The sequence below is a fragment of the Strongylocentrotus purpuratus genome, unplaced genomic scaffold (assembly GCF_000002235.5).
Source record: "Strongylocentrotus purpuratus isolate Spur 01 unplaced genomic scaffold, Spur_5.0 spur5_scaffold_15, whole genome shotgun sequence".
Taxonomy (NCBI): Eukaryota; Metazoa; Echinodermata; class Echinoidea; order Camarodonta; family Strongylocentrotidae; genus Strongylocentrotus; species Strongylocentrotus purpuratus.
This window is the reverse complement of record NW_022145600.1, coordinates 37,237,969-37,263,030: the sequence shown is the minus strand read 5'-3', so window position 1 is coordinate 37,263,030 and position 25,062 is coordinate 37,237,969. Positions and strand designations below refer to the sequence as shown.

At 36.6% G+C, this 25,062-nt stretch overlaps 1 protein-coding gene across 3 annotated transcripts; it reads left to right on the top strand.

Moving 5' to 3' along the window:
* LOC592209 (ciliary-associated calcium-binding coiled-coil protein 1) lies at positions 1-20,760 on the top strand. 3 transcript variants are annotated; one of them, XM_030986370.1, is made up of 11 exons: positions 1-161; positions 1,691-1,756; positions 4,089-4,160; positions 5,216-5,242; positions 12,050-12,156; positions 13,564-13,733; positions 14,873-15,014; positions 15,634-15,706; positions 16,227-16,413; positions 17,399-17,502; positions 18,147-20,760. In XM_030986370.1, exons 2-11 carry the CDS (start codon positions 1,703-1,705, stop codon positions 18,228-18,230), a joined length of 1,020 nt encoding a protein of 339 aa, XP_030842230.1. In that variant the 5' UTR covers positions 1-161; positions 1,691-1,702; the 3' UTR covers positions 18,231-20,760. The 3 variants fall into 3 exon arrangements, with proteins under 3 accessions (XP_030842230.1, XP_030842229.1, XP_796839.3); XM_030986369.1 differs by lacking the exon at positions 1-161 and adding an exon at positions 929-1,020; XM_791746.5 differs by lacking the exons at positions 1-161; positions 1,691-1,756; positions 4,089-4,160; positions 5,216-5,242 and adding an exon at positions 7,254-7,414.
* Positions 20,761-25,062: the final 4,302 nt, after the last annotated feature.

The window sequence follows — 25,062 nt, the reverse complement described above, 5'->3', positions numbered from 1 at the left end:
CGGATTTCATCTGTGCATTTACACCATGGGAAAGATAAATTTCGTCAACAAAAATCTGTCATTGATTAAATTCACCAAGCCATCACCTCTGCTCGTTAAATTATGTGTGTATGAGTCATCTGATCAAGACAAGTTGATTCTGGATTAAAAGATACAAACAGGTAAGTGGCTTTATATACTTATAACAATTTTATTTGGCTTGATAATAACAAATAACTGTAGGTAAGGTATCAAAGTTTGACATCGACTTCATAATAGAGACTTTTGAAAATAGCCTATGGTAACTAAGAAATTCGATTTCACCGTTATATTCCGATATCATTACAAACATAAAACACAGAATATGTGAGGATTGGTGAAATATTCATGTTTTTTAGGCTTTTCTCTCCATCCTATTGATCCCATCCTTTAACACTGTCTTGTTTCCCAATTTGATAAAAACCATGAACTAACTCTTTCTTAAAGCATATTCTGCCCCTCTGCAAATTTTAGATTTCTGTTCATTATTGCTTTTTACTCTGATATAGTCTGGACTCTGAGTCCAAAACGAAAAGCTTATATATAATATGTCTTTCTTCAAGACTACGCACAAGAAGGTTCCCCTCTCTCTCTCTCTCTCTCTCCATCTATTCTCTCTCTTCTCTCTCTCTCTCTCTCTCTCTTCTCTCTCTCTCTCTGAATAATCTTTTTTTTTCTTCCCTTTGTCTTTCTTTCGCTTTATTTGTCGCCCGTGTAATGTAATTTACTCTGCCATTAATGTTTCTTTCGTTTTATTATCAATTCGATTACGTCCTCGAGTGTAATCAATTTACCACAGATAAACATGATAAAAGAGGTGATCTACCTCTGTTTGCCGTTATGATCAAATCTGTCTTGTAGTGTAATTGTTTCAGGTTAGTACAACATAAAGGGATATCTCTTTGTAGAGATGGGTTGATCTAGTACTGGTTATTAGGTATAGTCGAAAAGGAAAGGAGTGGAAAAGGAATAATAGCCATTATTTCACGAGCAATCATAATGGTATGTATATTTCAACAAATTTATATTATTTGATGGTTCGTTGGCTTTATGTTTTATGTTGTTGTTGTTGTTTGGCATTATCGGCGTTTCATTCTCTTTTTAGAATATGTTTATTAGATGATGTGTATGCTTGTGAGTAAGCAGTCAGGAAACCGATGACTTTAAACCATTCCGTATTGTGTTTTCATGTTTTACTCGCAATTTATCGATCTCAGGCTCAACAACGGACTACAAACACACCTGGTTAAATTCCTTCATCTAACAAAGAAAGATAAAATAAAGGATACAAATCTTTATTCGTCTGAACCAATCATGTATCCAAATTCAAGACAAAATGCGATGACAAAAAGGAATAGAATCTCGGGTTAGATTGAATCATCATTATTATTATCATTATGAGTTGTTGAGTTGTTAAATAGATAGATGATCTAGACTGGGATATGAGAGGCCCCGGGTTCGTTCCTTACACGGTGCTTGCACCCATAGGCAAGCTGTTTTGCCCACATTATTTGTTTATCCCGACTCGGGTGTATTAAATGGGTACATGGCAATCGTGGCAATGCTAGAGATGAGACCTGTAGAAAGAGCAGTATGCAAACTAATGTGGCTGCGATGGGGAATATAACATCAGATTGATTACATGCATAAATAATATGTCGGCTTTTTACAGAGTGCAAGAAAGATGGGAGATCGACGGGCCAATCGGCGCATGTCAATGGCGAGTTTGGGTAAAGTGGTAAGCTCTAGTATTATATTGATTTGATGTAATGTGTAATGCTCATTCCAAACGAGTCGCCAATGTGGTAATCAAACATTATGACGGAAATAAATGTATACGCTTTCAACAGTTCATTTTGCATTCACTTTTTGTACAATGTTACCCTCTCAGGAGACGTAAAAGGGCGCGTCCTAGATACCGGGCTTAAATCCCATCTAATCACTTTTAATTGCTTTATTCTTTGATGATATGTTTTGTCTGAAGTTTTAATATTTCTCCATTCCATTAAATCTTATTCAATGCGGGTATTCCCGAATAGAATATGACTTACAATTCACTTAAATTCACAATACATGTAACTATGCAGAGCTATTTTGTTACACTTTGGATATTTGCAATTCCCATATATTGGCAACCCTAATTTTGTTCAACAATTAGCTTTTGTTTGAATAGCACTTTTGATGATAGATAAATTGGTCATAACGACGTTAACGGACATCATTAGAGAGCAAAGGGCAACTGATCGGAACTTGAGTAGAATTATACGTCCCACATTGACATAATATGGACATATTTGTTGTCAAGCAGTAGAATACAGGGGCGGCCGAGCGACTTCCAAAGTGGGGGGTCACCAAGAAAAAAGGGCACTTTCTGGGGAAAAAGGGTACCTACAAAGGGAAATCTCAAGACGAAAATATACAATTTTGTTAATAGACATTGGTATATACCCCTACATTGTGATTACAATAATATCAGGGATGATTTCAATATTTGTTTCACTTTATAAACCATACAAGATATTGCTTAAGCATCATGCCTTGCAGCTTGGTTTGATTGTGTACTAAATTACGAGTTTTAAGATGTGTGAGGTCGCAGTGCGAAAAATTATATCTTATAAAGAGGAAAAAACCCAATCCTAATGGGGTTATAAGCACATTCTCATAACGGAACACTGAAAAGGCCTTTGATAAGTAACGTAAGTATATCATCTACAGTTGCGTGCGAGCGTAGCGGGGGGGGGGGGGGGCAAGGCCCGCTCGGCCCCCTGGATCCGCGCCTAAATGCACTGTCTTGCTGTTTTTATTTATATATATATATCATGGATATATAGTGAGCGAACTTTGGGGGAAATTGCTCTTAGTCGCTTGAAATTAGCTAGAGCGCGTTTAATGATGAGAGCCGGAAAATGGGGCACTTCTTACACCCTCAAAAAGAGACACTCACCAAGGATGAAAACAGTCAGTCTTGAGAATATGAAATGGGCATTTGTCGACGGAAAAGAGGCCCCCGGGAGATTTTCATAGGGGCATTTATAAGATATTATTATATATTGTTAAAAGGGAAATTATCAGAGGTAAAAAGAGGCACTTATTGCACCTGAAAAGGGGCAATGACCAGATATGAAAAGGGGCACTTATGTGAATGAAAAAGGGGCACTTGTAATAAAGGAAAATGTGCATTAGTTAAAAGAAAATGGGCACCGATCAGATTTGAAAGGGGCATTTATCGGAGGTGAAGGGGGCACTTATCTGAAGTGAAAAGGAGCAACTTCTCGTACCTGAAAAGGGTCATTTACCAAAGAAGGGGCACTTATGAGAAGGGGAAGGCGCTCTTTTTTAATGGGGCACTTATCATTAGGAAAAGGGGCACGTACCTCTCAGATTTAAACAGGACAATTATCAGAGGTGAAGGGGGAACTTATCAAAAGTGAAAAGAGGCACTTCTCGTACCTAACCAGGGGCACTTACTAGAGATTAAAAAGGGCACTTATGAGAATGGAAAATGGACACTTATTATTACAAAGGAAAATGGGAACCTGTCGAAGGAAAAGGGGCACGTGTCCAAATAAAAGGGGCACTTATCAGAGTTGACAAGGGGAAGAAGCACTTTTACAAATTAATAGGGACACTTGTCAAAGTAAAAGGGGCACTATTCCCATGTAAAAAGGGGCACTTCATAAACAGTTAAAGGGGCACTTTCCTATGTTAAAGGGGGTACTTTTCGGGTGCCTGAAAAACTGGAGGGCACTGTGCCCCCCCCCCCCCCCTCTGACACCCGTGAGGGCCGCCTCTGGTAGAATATGCTTAAATTTAAATAATGAATTAATCAGCTAAGGTTGCGGTACGTACATGTAATTCATTGTAGTTAAAAGAATGAAAGTGAGAGGAAAAGGTGATAGAGAGAGACAAACAGACATACAGGCGGATGAAGATAAATAGACCGGGGGAAAAAAGAAACTAAATCATTAGAATTGGGGAGACTTAGAAGATTGGGAAAAAGGTAAGAGTGTACCTTGATTAATTATTGATGCTATTTAACGGTTTTGTTTATACATTCTTTCTCTGTTAAGGATACTAACGTAAAGCGTCAAAATCGGCGTGGATCTGTAGCCTCAACATCATCAGACGAACTAAATAAATTGGTATGTGATTGAATTTAAATATAAATCTTTTCTCTTAATTTATTATGTTTTTATTTATGATGAAGGACAACAGGCATTAACTCCTGCTAAACCAAAGAGCGAAAAATTACCATTTCTCATAAGGGAAGTATTTTGGTCTTCTTTATAGACAATAAGAGACATTGAAACTTTAACAATAATATATCTAGTTGGAATCATTGCTCCTAGATATGACCTTTTGAGTTGCTGTTTAATTCCTTCCGCATGGTTTAAGATGTGTATACACTTTTTGTGCATTCCAAAATTTGGGGCTGTTTGGGCTCTCAGGTGCTCTAAGAAGCAAAAAATTGTGTAAAAAAGTAGTTATCTAGCTCGGTCCAGTTATGCTCCCCAGTATTGCAATAAACACACGTTAGGGTACGTTGTTGAAGATCTGCCAATCGTAGGTGTGATGAAAGGAAATCGGTTCTGGGACAATTACCCCCCCCCCCCCCCTGGGCAATCATCCCCGGTTAATTACCATCAGGACAATTACCCCCCCCCCCCCCCCCCCCGCCAAATCAACTTATTATTAAGCTGGACTTCCTCTTTAATGAACAGGGGGCGGTAATTCCGGGGGTGGTTTCATGGGGATAATTGTCCTAGGGGTTAAGATCAGGAGCCGGGGGCAATTGTATATGGGGGTTGTCGTCGGGGGTGGTTGTGCATGGTTGTCCTATGGGGGGGGGTAATTTTTCCTAGGTTTTTCTTTCAGGGGTGGGGGTAATTGTCCTCGAGGGCTAGTTGTCCACTGGGAGTAATTGTCCACTGGGGTAATTGTCCGTGGGGGGGGGTAGTAATTTTCCGGGGGGGGGTTTATTGTCCACGGGGTTGGTTGTCCTGGGGGGGGGGGTATTTCCCTGGAGAATTTTGGAGAGATGTGTATTCACCCTCACAGTTACCCCATACCCTCTCCGTCTCGACCAGCTTCAACTAGATACAATTGCTTAATTTAATATCATATTTAACCACACTTATTATTTACATAAATTTTATTATAAGTGTTTAATTTTTTTTTTTCTTCTTCTTTTCGCAAGGTTTCCCTACAACGCAAGAGTACTAAGGTAAGTTATTGGTAAATGTGCAATAGCATGTTTAAACATCATTTAATACACTCAATAAACCTTTTCATATTGCTCCGATTGTCTCATTTTCGCTCGCGTGAACATTGCCAGCACAAACCACTGACCTCTACCTCCTGAACGGATCATCGCCCATTCCCATTCACTATACGTTACGTACTAAAAGGCTGTATTGTCTGACCGTTCATGAATATTCATGTTTTTGCTAAACTCGGCAAAATGTTTGCTTTTACTAAATGGAAAAATTACGGTGGGGTTGGATGAAATGGACATAATGAAATAGGCAGAAGTGATCTATGATAATTCATGCTTTTTTTTGTTTCGTGTGCTCGACCTATAATCTTCAAATCGCTTGGTAAACTGAGTCCAAAGTTAGACTTGTTTCACATGTGTATTATAGGCAATGACGAGCTTGCAACCTATTTTGAAAAATTACGGTGGGTGAACTTTCAAAAGTCGATGAGACATGGGGGCTCCAATGAAAGAGCTAGTGATAACGTACGTCGGGGTGGATGTGCTTTTCGTTTAAACAAAAAATGAATTTTTAACGATTTAAAAAAAAAAAAACGTCCATAGGCTAACATGTTAGGCTGCTGACTTTGATCATGCTCTGACGATAGGAGGCGTTGTGAAATGAGACTAAACGGAGCCATATGATTATCCGAGTTGCCATACTGTCGTTTAATATTAACACAAAATGTAACTCTGTAATTTATAAATGTATTAAACTAGGAAAATCACTTGAATCTCATTTTTGAAAAAAATACGCTCCAAAACTGTATTTCAATCTAAGGTTAAACAAACCTTTATAAATATCTAAAAGCTTTACATTTCTATTTTTCTATCTTAAAAAAATCCATCGTTAACAATATACATAAATAGAAAATAAAAAATATTTGTTGATATGTTATATGTTATTTACTTTTTAACGTTTTTAATGTGGAATTGATTTTCGTTTCGTTTTGTGCTTTGTTTGTATTCTGTATTTGTTGTAAGGGAATTGCTGTGTTTTATTACAAGCCACTGGCTTTTAAATGCTATTTCTAGGCATAATTTTATTATCTATAACATCTTGATAATTTACGAAATTAATAAATTGAAGAAAAAAAATGTAGTCGAACCTTTTAAGCAAGTTAGTAAAAAATGAATTCTCAAAATCAGAGAAACTCGACGATGACAGTTTAAACGAAATCGCCTGAACAATACAGATAGCTAAATGATTTAAAAAATACCCACTGCAAATAAACCAAAATATACATTTGGTCTAATGACTACTTAGGCTAATAGTAACTTGCATGGAAGCAAAAGTTTCAAGATTTGTGAGGTCGCAGTGCGAATTACAGCTTATAATTAAAGAAGAAAAAAAAAAAATCCTGATGGGATTTTTAGCACGATCTAATTATGAAAGTTTGAAAATATATTTGATAATTAACATATTAGCGCAGGGGGTACTAAGGGGGCATTTAGAAGAATGTGAATGCGTTTTTCTTATCATCATGCGTGGGATCTGTGGGTGTATATAACCCATGGAAATTTGTGTAAACCTTCAAATAATAAGTTATCATCGAGCCCCCCCCCCCCTCTCATTATTCTGCCAGCTCGTAACAAACCAAACATTATAATCTGGATCAGGCGCGTACACGGGGGGGGGGGGGGTTAAATCCCCCCTTTGGTATTATTTTTGTGTGTTAACCCCCCCCCCCCCCCCCCCTCCGCTTATTCAGCGGGTGGCTGAGTCGTTGCGAAATTTTCGGCCCGATTTATAAATGTTAACCCCCCCCCCCCCCCCCCCCCCCCCCTCCTCTTGAAAAAATCCTGCGTACGCGCCTGATCTGGATGAAATACGCCATAGGATTTGTAGCTAGCTGAGAGAGAGAGCTAGAGCGAGCCGGGAAATGGTAGTGTCCCTTTATAGACACTTAAAAGGACACTAGGAAATGGTAGAGTACCTACATGTAGGTACTCTAGGAAATGGGGAGACCGAGCGCCAGCTATAGTCGAGCTAGCGTTAATTTTTCAAGAACTGGCGTCGGTTTGGTGCCTAGCAACATAATGTCGTCCAAAAAAGGAAAAGGAAAAACGTCTCAAATATTGATTCAGCCGACGGGTAAAGGGCCAGATGCTTACAAAGATGTAGACTGGAAAACAATGAGTGTAAGGAAAAGTAATTGTGAAGGATTTTCAATTGTGATGCTTACCCCAATCAAGTTCTTTTACGGTCCCATACCTAGCTTTTTATGTAAGTAGTCTGACTCTAACTTACGGGTGCCCGTCCCTTGCGGCGCTTGTTCAGAAAGGTATCCAAAAGGTATCCAAAATTTGACCTGTAACTCCGGCGGGGAGATACCCTACTAAAACATACCTAAAATGAAGTAAATATTCATTAAATGTCCCAAAAAAGATCATGAGTTATTTCTAGCCTAGTCTAACCTTTACGGCAAACTGCACCGCAGCACATACCGATGGTGGGTTGTCGGCGGGTGCGCGCCTGTGTGAAGTTATCTACCGTAATGTCTCATATCCTCATTGCGATAGATAACTTCACACAGACGTTCGCCCGCCCGCAACCCACCATCTGTAGGGTAGCGCGCCCGGTATTTGGTCCATTCCAAGTATTCGGTCAGACAGCCGTTTCAACAGCTGTAGATCTAGACTTCTAGTTCTAACAATTTAAAAAATAATTTATGAGCCACGAAACTTGCACAAATTAGGCAGCGGAACATCTTTTCTTAACTCCCAAAATTAAATCAGATGGACCTATAGGGTAGAGTGCCCAGTAGACTATTCCGTTACTTAACAGGAAATCACTAATATTTTGAATTCTTACCTCTTTTATTTTAAAATCTCAGAAAAATGCTACGTCTTCTTTCGGAAATACTTTGTTTATCATCATTCTTTATTTTAAAGGTACTAGGGTAGAGTGCCCCGTATTCGGTCACTTAAGGGGAAATCACCATTCTTACCTCTTTTATTTGGCAATCTACCCATCAAAAGAAAAGAAATTTATTCCATACAGGATTTTATAGTCACTTAAAATATATAATAATGATAAGCAAAGTACTTCCGAAAGAAGACGGGGCATTTTTCTGCCCAGAATTCGGTCACGCCGATTAGAATTCGGTCACGCGATTTGTGCGTGGTATCTCCGTTGCCAAGGAGGGAAGCGTATTTGCGCACTATTTTTACACAATTGCGCAATAAAGCACTGAATGTCAATGCGTTGACCGAATACTGGCCGAGCAATACCGCATGGCAAGGGTATCGTATAAATACCTCTCGCACATCGGCAAGTGCATCATTTGCAAATTCACTGCGATGGAGTGAACACGGAAGTGATTCTCTTTACACACATACTAAATTCATTGCTACAGCACACGTACAATGTAGTTTTTTGCAATAGACTTCTACATATGGCTATGCATGTTAGCGCATGTGCTAAGAGAACGCGGAAGTGCAGAAAGTTGTGGGACACTGACCAATTTCGAGCTAAGTTGGAGATCTTTCCGGGGCCCTACATGTACATGTAAATCTGATTTAATATTGAGAGTTAAGAAAAGTTGTTCAGCTGCCTGATTTGTGCAAGTTTCGTGGCTCTTAAATTATTTTTTAAATTGTTACAGCTGTTGAAATGGCTGTCTGTCCGAATACTGGGAATGGACCGAATACTGGGTGCCCTACCCTATGTCCCATTTGCAGGCCAAAAAAATGAAAAAGTTAAATTCCAACTGCATTTGAAAGATAATACTAATTTAGAACTTCCCTAAAAAAGGTGGGGCTTGAAAATGTCTTCAAGTGGAAAAATAATGACTATTAGTTGTCAAATCGACTTTAGGGCTATAGAGCCCAAAAGTAATAGTCCTGATTTTCAGACAATTGTACAGAATGGTCATACGTTTTATGCTGCGCAAAGATTCAATCCGTTTAATCTTGGTCATCACAAGAAGTGGGTTATTGATGTAGACAAATGCTCATGTACCCTTTACAACTCTTTTCATGTGTGTTATTACCAAAGAAGAAAAAGGCCAGTCAGTCACTCAATAGTGTCTGACAGTGAAGTCTAGCAAGTAAACGGGTTTCCTTGCATAATTTAAATATGAGGACACTGCTAACGTTTAAATTTCACAGATAGGACATACATGACATATTCATAATTCCTGCAAAGTTCTACAGAATTTGAGGTTGGCGGCAAAAGGGACATAGTATTAGTACCTTTAAGTGACTATAAAATCCTGTTAGATCTAGAGGAATAATTTTCTTTTCTTTTGATGGGTAGATTACCAAATAAAAGAGGTAAGAATTGAAAATATTAGCGATTTCCCCTTAAGTGACCGAATAATGGGCACTCTACCCTATGTACTTGTATTGTGCAGCGACGCGGTTTGCCGTTAAACCTGTGAAAAAGTTTAAACTAATATTAACGTTTATCCAAAAAATACTCCAAAAATAACAAGAAAATTGACACGAAACAGGTAATAAACATAAAAAATGATCTTTATTTGGACATTTAATGAATATTTACTTCATTTTGGGTATGTTTTAGTAGGGTCCACGCCAGAGTTACGGGTCAAATTTTGGATACCTTTCTGAACAAGCGCCACGCTTGCTTATCGCACAATGATAATGCAGCTGTTTAACAACAAAAATAAAGTCTGCATGTAGGCCCAGATCTACGTCTTTTTCGTCTATTCTGACAAAAGTTGGATGAATATTGCCTAGATTTTGGGGGGCTGTATCTTTGGATAGAAACATTGGTGAGTCTTGAAATTTGAAATGTACTCTAGCCTAGAGGTCTAGGGTCTATTAGACTTTTTCAGTGGGGGGGGGGGTGTAGATGACACCGATTACCAACAAAACTAGCCGCCAATTACCGAAAAATACTGTATATTAATGCCAATGTCTACAAATTTAACCCTAGACTATAATATAGACCAGGGGCTAAATTATTTCCCTATGAACTAGACTATTTATACTTGCGTAGACTATGCCCACATGGTCATTTTCCTCGACCACCTAAATATATGGATTATTTTGTCAAGACTAGTCAGCATTGTAGATATATACCGGTATGTAAATGTGCAACCAGGTTGAGCAATCAATTGGTGTGGCGTGATTGGAAAGAGTGCGGTGCTTTTCACCTCAAAACTTGCAGGTTCTCATCGCGGAGTTTCAAATTTTAACCAACTGTTTTATTTTGCTGATATCATGTTAAGGTGAAACTTCCAGAAAATACTGTTGTTGTTGTTTAGGTTTTTAGGCATTTATCATTCAGAAGTGAATATTTACGCCTCTTCTGTTAGGATTTTTTTTGTTTCAAATTAGATTTACTTTTTTAGTTTGGATTCTTAAAAGTTAAACTTTTTATCTAAAGGGCAAGTCAACTCCAAAAATAAGTTTCTTTCAATAGAAGCAGAAAAATCAGACAAACCAATCAAACAAGTTTGAGCAAAATCGGATAACTAATAAGAAAGATATGAATTTTGAATGACAGGAAAAACTTTGAAAATCACAAGACAAATTGGCAACTCAATCATGAGTCTCTGAGGTCATTGCCTCACTATCCACTCATTATTTTCTTTAGATTGATATTATAAATTTCCCATTTTCCCCCTTAGAATCTTATTTCCTTACACCAGCATCCAAGTAATATTGATAGTCTTACGTTTTTGTTGTGAATGCACCAATGTTTTGTTTTTTTTCTTCAGTTATATCATGAAAATTGATTATAAATATACAATATTCAGAAAATAGTATAAATTCTTCAAAGTTCATAAAAGATTTTGTAAAATGTTATCCACGTAATATGATACAAATCAATTAACCTGGGCAAAGGCATGGGGAAATCGAATTTAGGGGGATAAAAAGGGAAATTAATGGAATAAAAAGAAATTGATAAATAATGCCGGAGGCAATGACGTCACAAACTGATACCGGTACGTGATTGGCAATTTGTGTATTGATTTCCAATATTTCATAGTTGTTCATACTTTTTCAAAAAATCATAACTTTCTTATTAGTTGTCCGATCTTACTCAATTTTTGTTGGCTCTGTTTCTCTTGTTTTTCTGCATCTATTAAAAGCCAATTACTATTTTTTGGAGTAGACTTGAAGAGGTCAGTGGCTGCCTGGCTGGCACGCAAAAGGCCTGTCAGCTATATTAGGATGTCCAAGGACCAACCCGGACACAGTATGTTGTGACATGTTTCCCAACTCAGCCTAATTAATGCCTAGGCCCTCCAGTGTTGCACCCCACCCCCCCCCCCCTTCAGCGATGCCCCTGCCTATATAGGCTAATATACATCAGTTCCACGTACCAGCTTGACTGTATGATGTGTTTAGATGTCTTTCTTCAGCATTTTGTTGGTCGAAATTGAACTCTGTGTTGTAATTCTTGTTGTCACTTTAGTGACAATTATTTATACCTAAAAAGCAGTAAAATGCAATCAATTAAGAAAGAAGAACAAATCAGAAATCTATTGTCAATCCACTCAAGTTCAAACATACTTGGACAAGAATAATATGTTCACAAGAAGAGGCAACTGTGTCAGTTAACTCTGCAAAAATAAAGGTTTCCATGTCTGTACATTCATTCATTTTACATGCAGTTCAGAATTTTCAACTAAAGAGATACATTTTTTAGGCTTTTGAATAATACATACCGGTAATAGAATTTCCCAATGTATTAGACTGATATTTGGAATGAATGAGTATGTATGTACATCAATATAATAGAGACAATGTTTTGTGTGATTCATTAAAATGATTCTTGATTCATATGTGTGTACATCTTAGGATGATGAAGCAAGGGCAATGGAGAAGGAACAATCGCTGGCCTGGAAGATTCTCACTAACTCACAAGTCCACACATTAATGGGATTAGAAGTAGAGGAGGTTGAGAAGTAAGACTTTTAACTGTTCTTTCTCCTTTTTATTCACCCCCCCCCCCCTACTTTGCAATTCAGTCATTTATTCACCATCCATTTCATTTGACCATTCTGGACCACAGTCAGGAAGAACAAAACTTTCTTATTATGTAATCCTAATGTCAATTCTTCCAAAACCTGTTCTACATCTAGTTCAGATGTTTTGGTGAAAGTAAAATGTAAGTCCATCTTGATTTAACTTTTAAGATGTATAAGAGTTTGAGAAAGACTAATAATAATAATACGAAAAAATTATAAAGCATTTGTGAGATAAAAGTTTCAAAGCGCTGTACACAAATCAAGATAACTTCAAGAAAAATCAATATTACTAATGGAATTAACATTGCTTAAATTACCAAGAAGATCAAACATTACTAAAATTACTAAAGAAGTTAACATAACATGTAAATTCTATGAAAAGTTAACATATTATGATATCATTATATCAATAATAGCAACAATTTAAAAAGACATACTGTAGGCATTGTAATACTAATTCAAACTATTTTATAGTTATTTGGTTGTTTTTTAAATAGATGAGTTTTTAGATTCTTTTTGAAAATATCAATGGTGGGTGAGTCCTGAATATGGGCGGGAAGAGTGTTCCAAAGATTTTGGTAACATTTGATGTAGAAAATGTAGAGAATTAAGTCTATCTTGTTAAGTTTTAATTTTGGAGATGTTGAGATGTACCTGTAAACCGTCTACCTTGAAAGGGAAATCCATTCTTAGTAGCAAGCTGCTATAAAATGGAAGGAAAATCCCAGATAGTGCAAATTAAGTTTGAACAGAATCAGACAAAACAGTAAGATAATCATGAATTTTCTGGCATATGAGTCACTTGGTGTATAAATATTATAATTTAAAGTTGCTAAAGAGATGATTGGTACTGCAAAATAACAAATAGCAATGAAAACAGACATACTAAAGCTTATATCGTCTGAGTTTTGCTTTCTGTACATTCTTGGGATTTGCTCTGATCAGGGCAAGACAGAAAGCTGAATAGTATGTCTGTTTTTATTGCTTTTTTCAATTCAGAGTTGGCTTAATCAGTAATGTCACTGTTATTTAATGATGGACAACTCTCCCAATTGGACTAGAATGTACAGTTTTTTGTTACTTCTGTTACTCACTAGGATATTTTTATTTTTTTTAATATTGTTTTTAATATAACAATGTACTCTCCATGTATGTCACACAACTGACGGATCCAATAGCCACTTTGAGATAAATCTCTAATATTTAGTGATCTTACCATTAAAACCTTCATAACTCTTTTAAGTATTCGTCCAATTGGATTTCTTTTAAAGTTTCACTAATCTTTTTCTCTAATTGTTTTTTTCTTTTTCACACAATTACCATTTCATTTTGTTTTTGCTTTAGGTCTTTGTCAGAGATGTTGACTGTGCCTAGCTATACGACAGACTTGAAAGAAGCAACCTTATTAGATTATTACACCTCTGCTTTCTGGTGGGCAAAAGAAGAAGGTTTTGATGCGCAGCAGATTTCTGGCTTCTTCACTGTGGTATCTACACTCATGGCAAATGTCAAAGGTAATTCACATTCATTTTCTAGATATACAATTATACATGCATACATTACAGACCCTTAACTTTTTGCTTTGAAGAAGAAAAAGAATTATTCAAAATCTTAGAGACATTTCATTGAAGTCAATGAAATCTTTAAGAGAATTCATTTAAGTCAATTTGTTACTGTTGGTAAAGGGGGTTAGAACCCTTTTTATGCCTCCGTTACGAAGTAGCCGGAGGCATTATGTTTTCGGGTTGTCCGTCCGTACGTACGTACGTCCCGTTCTTGTGATCGCGTTATCTGAAGAACCGATCAATGGATTCCTGCCAAACTTTGGTCATGTATGTATCTTGCAGAGCCAATGAACTGATTAGATTTTGGGGTCATGAGGTTAAAGGTCAAAGGTCACAGGGCTCATTATGTATGCATAAACAGCTTATGATCGCGTTATCTCAAGAACCGATTGATGGATTGCTGCCAAACTTAGGTCATGTATGTTACATGCAGAGCCGATGAACTGATTAGATTTTGGGGTCTTGGTCAAGGTCAAAGGTCATGCGGCTCATTATGTATGCAAAAAATAGCTTGTGATCGCATTATCATTAGAACAGATTGATGGATTCCTGCCAAACTTTGATCATGGATGTATCTTGCAGAGCCAATGAACTGAGTAGATTCTTGGGTCATGAGTTCAAAGGTCAAATGTCATGGGCTCATTATGTATGCAAAAATAGCCTGTGAACGCATTCTCATTAGAACTGACAGATGGATTACTATTTAACTCAGGACATCTTGCAGAGCCAATGAACTGAGTACATTTTAGGGTCATGAGGTCAAAGATCAAAGGGTCATATATGTATATGAGAAATTGCTTTTTGGTTTGTAAACTTGCTCTGTGACGGAGGCATCATTTTCGACTGCGCGCAGTCGAAGTTCCATCTAGTTTAAGGGGAAACACTTCTTAGATGTATGTGTGCACTGTGCAGACAATTTTCTCTCAAATACTGTTTATGATTATAGTGTTTAAGTATTCAGAAATACAATCACTATAAAGAATCCCATCATCTCATACAGTTTCAGATTTTCAAAACATGACAGAAGACTCTGGGTATGCACTGTATGTATCAATGTCAATAAAGCTTGTGTCCTTTTTAATAAACAGACAACATGACAGCTGCAGAGAACCTGGCTGAGTTACGTAAGATGATGGTGGGTGTAGGCACCAATGTCGATGAGGCAAATGGAGGTTTAGATTTTCTGACTTTAAAGCAAGCCAAACTCATCAGTAGCTTCCTAGAAACAACGTAAGTAAAGTGGATAGATTCAAGAACTTGTGATTAGTAATCATGCATTTTTGTTGTTTCCAAGTTTAGACTATATAAATATGGATATAACGTGTATGTATTCCTTGCACCCTGGCCAGCTTTATTCAACTCTGGGTTCTGCCATATAACAGTTAGCTTGCATGTAGTTGTAACCCATGACTATATACATGTATGCAATCATTGATCTAAAAGAAAATTTGAGTGATTTTAATCAATTATTTGTTTTTACTACCTTTCAGTACACAATATTTGTAAGTGACATGATTGGAAGTGCCTGTGATTGTGCAATAAATCATTGACTTGTATCACAGATCAGATAGAGATTCTGAAGTTACTAGAACACTGACTGTTATGTAATTTTCTACAGTGATAAAGACTTTAACCCATTGCCTATGGCAATGGGTTTTCCTCTATTCTTTATCTTACAAGCGGAAATTTGAGAATTCAGTAGTTATCAGGTTGAAAGAGGAAGCTCTACTTATTTTTCTTTTTTTGCTATCTTGGCCTAAACAAGTATGTTGGTAAATTAAATCAATTATTTTCTTGTACAAGTTTTATCTTATTTTTGTGATTTGAATTTCTTATATTTATTTCCTAGATTATTCCAGCATTACAGTCTCTATCACTTTCTTCATCATGGTGAAAGAGAAGAACAAATTGTCTGCACTGATGTAAGTAAGGGCTACTATTAGGGTTAGGGTTAGGGTTAGGGCTATTATTGTCATTATTATTAGGCTACTTAGCATGCAACTATCTTTTATTATTCAACAGAAACTCTTCTGTCCATTGGACAGATTTTGCAGCAAAAAGTTTGGTTCTATTAGCACATAATCAATAAATGTTATATTGGCAGAGTTAAAATTCTCCATAAACATGATGGATCTGGTCTTCCTGTGGATTCTTTTCCCTGAATTAATTTTTCTTATTGAGAAAATGAAGATTCTTGAATTACCTAGGAGGCCAAAGAATTACCCCTGTGAGCAAAGTACCATAGAAAAACAACTTTATCCAGACCATGGTGAATATTAGTGACAAAGTTTGGATTAATAATCAATTGAATTTAGGTAGAGGTACATATGTTTGTTAAAAATGTGGTCACATTTATCAATTCTGAAACGGTCCCAGCTTTCATATTGAAACAAAATATATATAGTAAATAAATTTGATAAGTATGAAATATTTTCTTGCCAGCTGTGTGTTGAGACATTGCCTCCAGCCGCAATGCCATACCCTGCTCCACTAGATGAAGGTGTAGACGAAGCTGCTTATCTCAAACACATTGCCCCACCCCCTCAAGAAATGAAAGAGGAAGAAGTAGGAGATGAAAAGATTGACGAGAAGGTTGTTGAGATAGCAGGAGATCCCCAGAATGACAAAGGTTTGTTCGTAGGGCAAATAAATAACAACATTTACGCAAGTATTACTTTTAAAAATCCTTAATGATGTAATGAAATGATTTGTTTTTGTATTTCTAAATTTTATTGGTGAAATGGAAAGTTTATGTTTGTACCTACAAATTTTCATTTTTATTTATAGGATAGAGCATAAAAACTAACAATCTTCTAGCCATGAAGGGGCAGTTTCTACATTTCTTTGCTTGTATACATGTATCATATTGAACCTGGCAAAACAGTGTAAAACACAAATTTTGTCAAATTCTTCATTTTTCAGATTTGAAATGAAAAGATAACAAATTAGCAGGACAATAAGCAGAAATTGTAACATATCTCCAGTAACAATTTAGATGATATACAATCTGAAATGTGTAGCAGAAAAGTCAAAATTTGAAATGTGTATTCTAGAACGGAACCTGGCGCCTGTGCATCTATCCATGTCTTGCTGCTAGGTATACAATAAGACATTGGCCATAGATAGAAGGAAATTTATGAAATTTGACATAAACCAATTGAGACATTGGATGTATATATGTAAATGTATGTTTTGGAATTACGAACATAGTGTATTGCTCATGCACTTTAAAAAAAATGCAAACACAAAATTGCTGCCTACCTTTCAAGAAAAAGATTGAAGGAACTAGGATAGAATTTGATGTCAGAAAGGGTGATTCAAACGGTTATTTTGATATGGGGCCCCTCCCGTACTTTATGGATAGAAATCATTGATTAAACATTCTATTTTAGACTTGTATATTTTGTGATGTTGCAAAGAGCCCTTTAAATCTTAGGAGGTATATTAGGGTCAACACTGAAAGTCATGTAACCACTAGGGGGAAGTTGGGAGGGGGTGGGGGGCTACCCAAAAAAATACATAGAATATAAGGAGGACCTTAATCTTCAAACTCAGAAGCCATAATAATCTTCATAGTAATTCATAGTATTGTGTTTGTATATATCTCTGTGTAGAAGTTGAAGGAGATGAAACCAAAGATGTCTTAGCTGGGGTCACAGTAGAAGAAGTGCAGACTGTCTTTGATAAGGTGGCAAAGGAAATGTTTGCAGGACTACAGGTTAGCAATTAATCTTTTTTCCCCCTTCTTACATACCCTCTACCTTTCCATACACTCTGTCTTTATTTTATTTTTTGCAGGCTCTCTCCTCTCTTTTAATATCTCCTGATAATTTTTTTTTTTCTTAAATATCCCTCCTTTCCGATTGTACAATAATCTTTATATTGATGATGTTTTCATTTGAAGAAAGAAAAAAAAGGATCCCACTATTTTGTACTCCTTCCTTCCACTGTGTTTATACCTCTGCCCACCAAAAGTGGTGCCAGAAGCATTATGCTTTGGGGCTGTCTGTCCATCTGTCTGTCCATACATACATCCCTCTTTATTTTTTTTTTATTTTTTTTTGGGGGGGGGGTGATATCTGAAGAATCATTTCAACCATGAACTTCAAACTTGGTGCTAGTAAATATTACTGTAGGAAAAAAAATCGATTAGATTTAGGGATTCGTAGGTCAAAGATCATAGACATCAGTTTCAATGAAATTGCATGTGTCCAGCCTCTTTACTATGATATCTCAAGAACCACTATATAAAATGTCTAGATTCCTTTGTAAGTCTGTTGTTTGTTATTGCTGTTTACTTCTACAATTTATTTGAATAAAGGTGGTTTAATTTCTATTCTCGTTTCTTTTTCTTTTTTGTAGGATGAGATTGCACTGAAACTGAAAGAGAGAGAAGCTGATATTATCACTAGGATAAACAGAATACATCGAATAGCTGAAACATAGTACACTGGTATTGGATGAACATAACATAACAACTAATCCATTTGCTTCATCATATGTTTTTCAAAATCTGTTTCAAGCGTAATTGTTCTGACTAGAGTATTTAACTTGATATATATCCTATGGTCTGTTAAGAAAAAAAAAAATCCTTCTTGTATGACAACATCCCACCCCTTGCCTAGATTCTTCCCCATTTCCATATGCACAAATGATTGACATATATTTGTGTTTATGGATTGTTATTGATTGGTAATCTTTTGAAGGTTAACTATCTTTGAGGGATGTGGTGGGTAGGAGAGGTACAGGATGTTTCAGCTTGTACAGAAAAGACGGCAATAATCTCCAAAATCTTGCTAAAGCTATGGTCACAAATCAGAGGAGCGACCAACCGATCAGTAGCCTGCTCGGTCGCTGCTGGAATTTAGGCATTGCCCTGCGACTTTTGGAGAAGTCGAGCAGGCTGTAGAGCCCCAGCGATGCCTGGGCGGTGACCTGTCGATTGCCCGTCGGTCGCCGGTCGATTTTAGGTAAAAACTGGGCGAAATCGCAGAGCTTTTTCGCGCGGTGTCCCGGCAGTGACCGACCGGTGACCCTCCTATTGCTGGGCGGTCTCCCACCAGCCACCGGCTGATTTTAAAGAAATTGCCTGGCGGCCGGCCAGTGATCGGCGGGTCTCCAAAATATGTCCGGTGCCTGGCTGTTCGCCGCCCGGGCACCGAACTAATCGAGCATTCGCCGCCGAGCGATTTAGGTCAAAGGCTCGATTAGGTCGGCGCCCGGGCGGTTGCCGAGCGTAGTCTGGGCAGCAAGTGAAAGTGAGCAGGCGCCGCCCGAATTTTAACTCCAAGCTAAAACTTAAGCAGCGACCGAGCGATGCCTTAAAAATGAGCGGTGCCTGGGCGGCCGCCGCTCGGTGGCCGGGCAAAATTGGCTAAAAACTCGCCGCTCGGCCGCCGAGCAGGCTACTTTTAGGTAATGTGACCATAGCATAAGGGATGAAGTTGATGTATTTGGTTGATAATTTCCTTCATGTTAACTACACAATTCTAATAGAATTTGTTACTGTTTCAATCCACCCTTTTGGAAGTGTTTGTAGATATTTGGTAAAAAGAGGATCTAAGATACTAAAAACAAACCTGCACTGTAGTGTGTCTATCTGTGGACATATTTTATAAAAGATGTTTTAGAGGTGTTGTGGTCTCATGAATAAGTGATCAATCCTAGCCTGGTACTAATGTCAATCTACATTTACCAATCTCCATTTAGGTGAGAATGGGTATCTAAAATTCTTGAGCACTAGTTGAACTTGTTCTACTTGTAAATACACAATTTTTTGGAAAACAAAGAGCTGTGTCTCTCAGTAGTTTCATATTTTTTTGTTACAGCTAGTGTACATGCATTTATGTATCAAGATATGTAAGAGTGAAGTATTTTATCAATGTCACTAATAAATATGACAATTTATGGAGGGAAAATTTGAATGTTCTAATTTTAAATCCTTTGTTTACTTGAATGGAGAAAAATATTGCTATTAAGAAATACCTTGATGATCGAGTCCACTACAAGAATTATATTTTTTTTTTAATTAAAGGATGTGCTAGTGAAGTGGTAAAACAGTAGAAAAGATTAAGCGCTGTGTAAGACAAATGAGATTCATTAGGTGTCCAGATTCATGTTCTGGTTTGTAAAATCAAATATATGTAACAAGTTACACTTACAAGTTGAGTGAATCCCCTAAACAGCTAGTCTATGAAAATACCTTGCAGCTTCATCATAAATGATTTGTATTATTACTCTAGTCTTAAAGACATTTTTGTTGTTATTCTTCATATTGTTCTGGGGCACTGTGGTATACATGTAGCTGCTTTAATAACTTTATGTTCCCTGCCTTGACATACCAATATATCCCTAATCAGTGACCTCTGTCTTTTGACCTAGGTATTAATGTGTGAGTGACTGGTACCAAATAATTAGCCACTTTGGAGGTAGCACTTGAATAGATGTCCCACATTGTGCATTTAGAATAATCACTGCCAAAGTGATGCAAGGTTCCTCATGAACTCCTTTTTTTGCCCTCTTGAAAAGAATACTTCCACCTGTGTATCATAAAATGTACCACTGGTGATATATGTAATGATGACTTTCATGAACCTGTATCCAGCAGTTGTCTTGATGGGTTTAGCAGTTTTTTTTATAAATAACCTTTATTTGCCAATGTGCATAAAGTCTTTCTGAAGTTGCTTATACCATGTTATATTTGGTTAATTCACTTTCATCTTTCCTACCTAGTGTGTATACCTTAAAGCAGGTTCAAAGCTTCTATACTAGAAGATAACATGATGACAAAAAAACCTTTTGTATATATTTGTACAAAACTTTTTTTAAATTGTATCATTTAAAGCTAGTGTATATACTGTACATATATTCTGTGGAAATTCTGTAGATATTTTTGAAGATTTTACATAATGGGTCTATATTTATTGAGATGTACAGGGACAATTGCAGTTATTAAATTCTTTGATAGTAATTGAAATTCAAAAAGGATATGTGTTATATGTTTGATAGAGCTGTGCTGTTTTGTGCATGTACGTGTGTGCATGGGTCAGTTGGTAACAACGACTCTCATAAGACTGAACTGTACCTTAATTCACTTTGATGATCACTCCCAATTAAAGGAAGGCCCTGTAAATTTGTTAAAATTTGAAGCCCTTTCATACATGGTTACGTATAGGTGCTCTATTCGCACACAAACAGTAGGTCCTCGGTTATGCAGTAACTTTCCATAGATGATATATTCCTAAAAATATGAGTGTCCTCAAACAGGTAATAACTAACTTGTGTGTACATATGAGTGTGTTGTTTGTTTCAAGATATTTATCAAACATACCATGCAATGAGAGGCTCCGGTCAAAATTCTTCTATCTTTGAAGAGTGTAGCGCTGCTGTGTTTTCAGAATATCTTCCATGAGCAACATACACACTGCACTAAAACATACACACACAAAGTCTTAAAAAACATGCAAGCACTAAAACAATCAAGCGCCAAGCACTCATTAAAACAGGCATGAGCATTAAAACAATCAAGCGCCAAGCACTCCTAAAAACAGGCATGAGCATTAAAACAATCAAGCACCAAGCACTCATAGAAACAGAGAAACAGGCATGAGCATTAAAACAATCAAGCGCCAAGCACTCCTAAAAACAGGCATGAGCATTAAAACAATCAAGCACCAAGCACTCATAGAAACAGAGAAACAGGCATGAGCATTAAAACAATCAAGCGCCAAGCACTCATAGAAACAGAGAAACGGGCATGAGCATTAAAATAATCAAGCGCCAAGCACTCCTAAAAACAGGCATGAGCATTAAAACAATCAAGCGCCAAGCACTCCTAAAAACAGGCATGAGCATTAAAACAATCAAGCGCCAAGCACTCATAGAAACAGAGAAACGGGCATGAGCATTAAAACAATCAAGCGCCAAGCACTCATAGAAACAGAGAAACGGGCATGAGCATTAAAACAATCAAGCGCCAAGCACTCCTAAAAACAGGCATGAGCATTAAAACAATCAAGCGCCAAGCACTCATAGAAACAGGCATGAGCATTAAAAAACATACATGTACTTCACATGAATTCATCTCTTTAAAAGAAAAAATCAATAAATTATTAAGAAACTAAAGAAAATGCAGCAACATCTTTTTGGAAAACTTTTAGGTTGCCCTATTGCCTGCAGCCTGGGCCTTTTCAAGATTTGTTAACAAAGGCATGGTGCTTCGAAAAGTTGATAACCAAACATTAGGGAATCTTGCCGACATGTCACAGTAGTGTATGAATTTCATTTTGAGATCTTTCAGAATTGGCATTCATGGATGCCCAGTTGGGAAAAATAGGCTTACAGCAATTTACAAAAATCACAATCTCTTATATCAAAGAAAGAAGACTGCTCAGCATAACAATGCATTGAGAACTTTTCACTTCTGACCCTGCCGATGCCCCTTATGCTGATGTACTGCTCATTCCATGGCTGCATAATCATATCAAATATGGTATCATTTTAAAGAAGAATAAACACTATCTAATGATACTAAACAAAGCAATGATTATGTCATGACAAGAGATATATAATCAATCAAACTTACTTTATGGCCCGAATTCACAAAGGAGGTTTACATTTAACCCATGGTTTAAACCTTCATTTACATAACCCATGGTTTAAAATTAATGCAAAATAAGCGCAACACAGTCAAGACTGGTCCAATATTAGATGCGTGCAAGACAAGGTACGCTTATTTTGCGCCAAACCATGGGTTTAATATTAACCTCCTTTGTGAATTTGGGACTTTGGGTTTATATTAAAGTTAAACAATATTTGAAAGTTGAGAATAGCTACTTTTGGGATAGCAAAGATCAAGAGATATGTGTGTGAGTGTGTTGGTGTGGAGATATGAATGCAGAGATATGACAATATACCAGCATAATCTTGCTTTCTTTGGACTTGAACATAAGTCATTTATTATACAATATTTTTCTACGAAACATGTTTTTCATACGGAATCAAAAGCCTGAGAACATGGCATAGACTGCACATAAAAAGTTTGCAATAAATGAATCTAGGAAATGAATAAATTAGAAGCATTCTACTGTCACGATCTACACACAAATACCCTCATCATTCTGAATAAATACTCAATTTATAACTTTGCACAATATTTGCTTTGTTTTATGTCTCAAAGCATTCCTTTTCACCCTTTTCTTAAGAAAAACAAATTGATATCATATTCTGAGTTCTGATTTTCTTTAACTTTCAAACTCAAAATAAAGATGATATTTCTTATACCTACTGTATGAACATGTAGTGTGTGCATTAGAAACTAAGACGGTACGAATACCACTGCACTAAAAAGTCCTCGACGGAGATCAATCCAATTTAACAATAAAAAGTCTTTAAAAGAAAGCTTGGAAGATTTCATAAATAATTTATGTGAACAAAATATGACATCATTACTCATTAAACTGAGTTTCTTGAACAATAATATTATGTAAGTAGATTTTGGGATGAAGACATTGAAAGAAGAGAAACCATGTACTGAAATTTCAAATCAACATTTACAAACCGATTTCAATACTGTCAATGCTAGCACAACATTGTGTTCATTATGTGACACTCCTCTTGTGGTCTTGCTAGGCACCATAATTACCTCAATTCTGTTTTTAATCATTGTTGGAAATATCACATTCATATTAGGATCCAATTTGTGTTTTGGGGGTGTAAATTCCACAAATAGCACAGCATAACAAATCACATTTTCATGTAATACAGAGAATATTTTATAAAACTTTGTCTTGAACCGAAGTGCAGGACCATAAGAAAATTGCCCAAAATAGCAGATACATTACCCATATGCAATAATTATGCACTTGCTTATGTATACTTTTGCAAATCATCTATTTAGGGAGTACAGTGATTAGTTGTTAATGACAAATAACCTTGTCACCAAATTCTAATATATGGGTGCCTTTTGAGGCTAATGTTCATGTAACGCCTTTCCTCACATCTTTGAGCTACCTTTTATAACATATATCATCTGAAAAGAGCTAGAAGCTAGGACATTACCTTCTTTCATTTAATACAGTTATTACAATTCTGGCTTGCAGCAGATAATAAGATAACTCTTTATACTAAACACTGGTTAGAACCGAGGATTTACAAAATAACATGTCAAGGAAAGATATCAAATCATTATTTTGGTGGTAGAAGAAAAATGTTTCCTCCAAATATATGAAATATTCTCAAGCATTTCAAAATAAGCAAATGGTGATAAAAGCTATAGTATAAGTACACTTTGTAAATAGCTTATCTTTGAAGGCCTTTTACATGAAGATTCGTTTTCATATCTTTGCTTATTTACCATCAGTATAATGGACAAATTAAGATGATTGTAGAGATGTTTAGAGCATAAAGGACTCACTTGTCTTTTGGTTAAATAATGATTATATAATCATCCTGGATCAGAGAGACATCGATTATGGAGACGCAGTTACAAGTAGAGCTAAAAGCAATAATCCCCATTAAAAAGAAGAAATATGGGGAAATATGGGGGAGGAATACAAGAAATACAAAGAAATTGATAGGCAATAAGACAGAGAAAAAAGAGAAAGAGTGTGAGAACAAGAATAAGGATGCTATTCTGATAATGTTTGCTTACATTATGGTACAAGTTGCATGGTTCATGATAATAAAGTACACTTAGGATTATCTTTTACTTTACCATGTCAAGTCTTACAAGAACTAATATTTCCAATCTCTTTATTTAAGCTCCCCCATGTCGATTCATACATGTACAAGACTTTTTTTTTTCTTCAATCTCTTCCCTTAATCTTTCACATATCAAGTCTTACAAGTATCACAATCATTCATCTCTTTGTACAACTTCCAGGGTCAAACCTTGCAAGAATGTATCATATCTTCCTTAAAGCTCCACTGAACTACTTATAGCTACTTGTGCCCTCTATACAGCCAACAATGCCTAATCGGTAACCGTTGATCCCCCAGGATGCCCTTTTTCTTATGTTAATTAAGAGCTGATTTGATGAGATAACCACCTGCCAGTGACCTTGCAGGGAGGTCTAATCCCTCCATGCCAAACTAGTACAGAGGGGCTTTAAAGCTTCCACATCTGAAATGTTAAATTAAAACCTATCCCAAAAAGTCCCAATCTTGTGTGACTCTTTCAGTTAAAAGACTTTGATCACCTTACAGACTTAATGAAAACATGAACATTATTTGGCAGTATCAAATCACATGAACTGAGACTCAAAGAAATTACTTTAAA